At 42.4% G+C, this 3,020-nt stretch overlaps 1 protein-coding gene across 5 annotated transcripts in view; it reads left to right on the top strand.

The window, feature by feature from the left end:
- Positions 1–1,626: 1,626 nt before the first annotated feature.
- LOC116383929 (cytospin-A) overlaps positions 1,627–3,020 on the top strand; it is a 14,594-nt gene continuing 13,200 nt past the window's right edge. The window contains exons 1-2 of one of the 5 annotated variants that reach the window (XM_031848136.1): positions 1,627–1,937; positions 2,428–2,548. In XM_031848136.1, coding sequence (XP_031703996.1) covers positions 2,509–2,548 — 40 coding nt within the window. In that variant the 5' untranslated portion in view covers positions 1,627–1,937; positions 2,428–2,508. The other 4 variants (XM_031848137.1, XM_031848138.1, XM_031848140.1 and 1 more) reach the window with 4 other exon arrangements.

The raw sequence follows: 3,020 nt of genomic DNA, 5'->3' as shown, positions 1-3,020 counted from the left end.
CCTATTGATCTCAATCAGAGAGGCGAGGGAGAGAGAGAGAGAGCTTGCCTCCTCACTGCAGCAAACTTCCTGTTTCAATCAGCACCGTACAGTTTGTGAGGGGGAACTGCCAAGACAAGTGCGCTGACAAAAAAAACAAATGATTATCTGAGAAGACGTTTGGTGTTAGCATAAAACACAGGGAATGTTTGGAGGCACAGTATTAAACCTGTTAGCTTGTTGTGTGGGTGTCACACATCAGTGCTCGTTCATTTTAATCTGTAAAGGTCTACAAACTCGACGTCGGCTGTGCCCATTAACGGAGAGATTTGTTCTGTTAGCAATACAATGAATATTTAATGAAAAGATGTTGGAAGAGATTTACAAAATAAAAGCATTTGGCAAACATGATGCTCTACTGTTGCACTTAGTCACACCTGTGGGTCTGGTGGTGTTTGTACTGTGCTGTGCGACGAAGTTGTGCTTTTTGTACCGACAAATAAATGTGTTTTTAGTCAAAGTGAGAAATTCATGCTGTTTTGCTGTAATTAGGCTTAATGAGGTTAGACGCTGATTTTACAACTTGTTGAATCATTCAGTTGTGTAAATTTTAGACCTTAGATGCAGGAGAAAGGTTTCACTTGATGGGTCATCCTCGTTATAGGGTAAAGCTTTTCTGAATCCATGTCTTGAGATCCACATTCACATTATTATAAAGGGGCGGTTTATCCAAAGAGCAGTTGTGGACACTGATATTGATGCTTCAGACTTCATCAAGTAGACAATATACAAATATGTGCCATTGTTTATTTACACATTTTATTTGCGAACATGTATCTTGCACCAACCAGATTTCTTAATATTGTCCCCTGCAATGAAGTCACGATTCAATGGCCTCTATGTCATCCTTACAGATTTGACACAATAAGCCAAGACATTACATTTTTCATTACAAGAAAAATGAGACAATGTAAGTGTTAAGATTGTTAAGTCGTATAATAGCATAGCAATAGCTATTATACGACTATTATACGACGCATAATCAAAAGTTAGTCACAATTCACAGACATGGTTCTTCGTATCTAAATTGAAATGATTTGGCCCCAAACATAATATGACAAAATCTGAATCTTTCAGTTTTTTAAAAACATATACAAGCCTTTGGAGAGAATTTATTTAGTATTTTAGTGAATGTATTATTTGCGGTGTATAATGAGTAACATTGAATTAAATTAGCAAGTCACGACTTAAACCACTTAAACCTGTAAAGTAGCAGAGCCACAGCAGGCCAAGGCTACTGTGGAAATCGCTTCTATTACATTTTTGTGTCCATTATATAAAATGTTATGGTTCAGATTCATGCAAATCAAAAAATTTCTGCACTAATAAAGAGTCATCAGAAAAGCGATTTCATTTATTTAGAGGCCAAACACATTAAAAGGGGGAGTTTAAACACATCTAAAGCGGTTCTTAATAGAAAAGGTCCAATAAAACTGTGCGGACTGGATCCGTCTGCTACAGTAGGCCTGTAACCGGCCTGTAAGGTCAGCTTCATATGAGGCCGAGAGGTGAGCGAGGAGGGGCCACCCAACACCCCGGAGGCAACAAGTTGCTGCTAGCGCGGTCTAACGGTGCCCTCCAGCGGACACACCGTGCGGCTATCGGCGCCATCTGTCACCGGTGTGTTTTTGTGCCATGGAGTTTTGTTGTTGTTTTTTTATCCGCTCTTTTGTTCGATGTGCGGATTTAGATCATGCGTGGTCTTCGTATTGACACGTTTCCAGCGGCCACAGGTCGCGGGGATTAACCGGTGCTCTGAGGGTCTGTCTGCCGCTCCCTCTCCTCCGCGAGGACTCGGCTGAGCAGCGCTGAGAGGAGTCAAAGCGGCGGAGAGGAAGAGTTCACCAAACTGCGAACAAAAAGGACTTGGGAGTTTTTTTTTTTGCCGCTTTCAAGGGGTTTGTATGCGCCTTTCATTGCTCTTTAAAACTAAAAAGGTCAATCGGTTTTAACGTAGCGGGCGATAAATTGAAGTTACTTTTCGAAAACACGGTTTCAAACTCTTGGATGCGCATAATGCGGGCTGTTTGTGTAAAAGCGTCGACAGCGCGTTAAAGTCAATGGCCTGAGAATGAAAAATGATTGGTCTTTTTCTTTTAGTTGTTTTTAATCAAATGTTTTTGCAAATAAAAGTTATTAGTTGTGTTGTTTCGATGGCGCGAATTTCAGTTTCCAATGAGGTCTGTGTTCACGTTTGCGCTTCGGTCGTCACATGTTCCCTGTAGACTCCACCAGTGCGTCATGACATTTAAAGGCACGGAGGTTAGTTCACTACACAGCTGAGCTCACTGAATTATGTCTCAGCTGGATAACATACTGCCTACTGGAAGTGCATGACTCTTTCTGGATGTCCTGTGTGTGTGTGTGTGCGTGTGCGTGTGCGTGTAGGTCACTTTGGTCTGAGCTGAGTGAAAGAGCAACAAGCACCTGCAGGGCCCCCATCAGCGGCCCAAACCCCATTACTGCAGTATGGGTAACTTTTCCAGCAAGGACAGCCATGGACCCACAGGTAGGTCAACACATAAAACACACACACACACACACACACACACACACACACACACACACACACACACACTAATGAGACTGCAATTCCTTTTTTTCTTCTTCTTTTTTGAAACTAGCTCCGGTCAAATCACTTCCCTTGAATCTCCGTTGGTCTGTCTCTGCATGCTTCTGTGGATTTCAAATGTTTGGCAGTACACACAGACACCTGACAATATGTGTGTGCGTGTGTGTGTTGGCCTCATTTCTATTTTATTGTTAGAATCAATTCAGCACACCTTATTGCACCGATGAATGTAGTAGAAGGAGGATGGTAGAGCAAGAAATACAGGAAGAGTAAGGAGACTGTACGAAAGAGGGGTGGATAAGTGGCGATCAGGATATTGAAGGCAACAAAAGGAGAAGCAAGCGGAAAAGGCTGTGTGTGTGTGTGTGTGTGTGTGTGTGTGTGTGTGTGTGTGTGTGTGTGTGTGTGT

Source organism: Anarrhichthys ocellatus, unplaced genomic scaffold, assembly GCF_004355925.1.
Source record: "Anarrhichthys ocellatus isolate YVR2014 unplaced genomic scaffold, GSC_Weel_1.0 scaffold7, whole genome shotgun sequence".
Taxonomy (NCBI): domain Eukaryota; kingdom Metazoa; phylum Chordata; class Actinopteri; order Perciformes; family Anarhichadidae; genus Anarrhichthys; species Anarrhichthys ocellatus.
The sequence above is the reverse complement of the archived record's forward strand: the minus strand, read 5'-3'. Positions and strand labels throughout refer to the sequence as shown.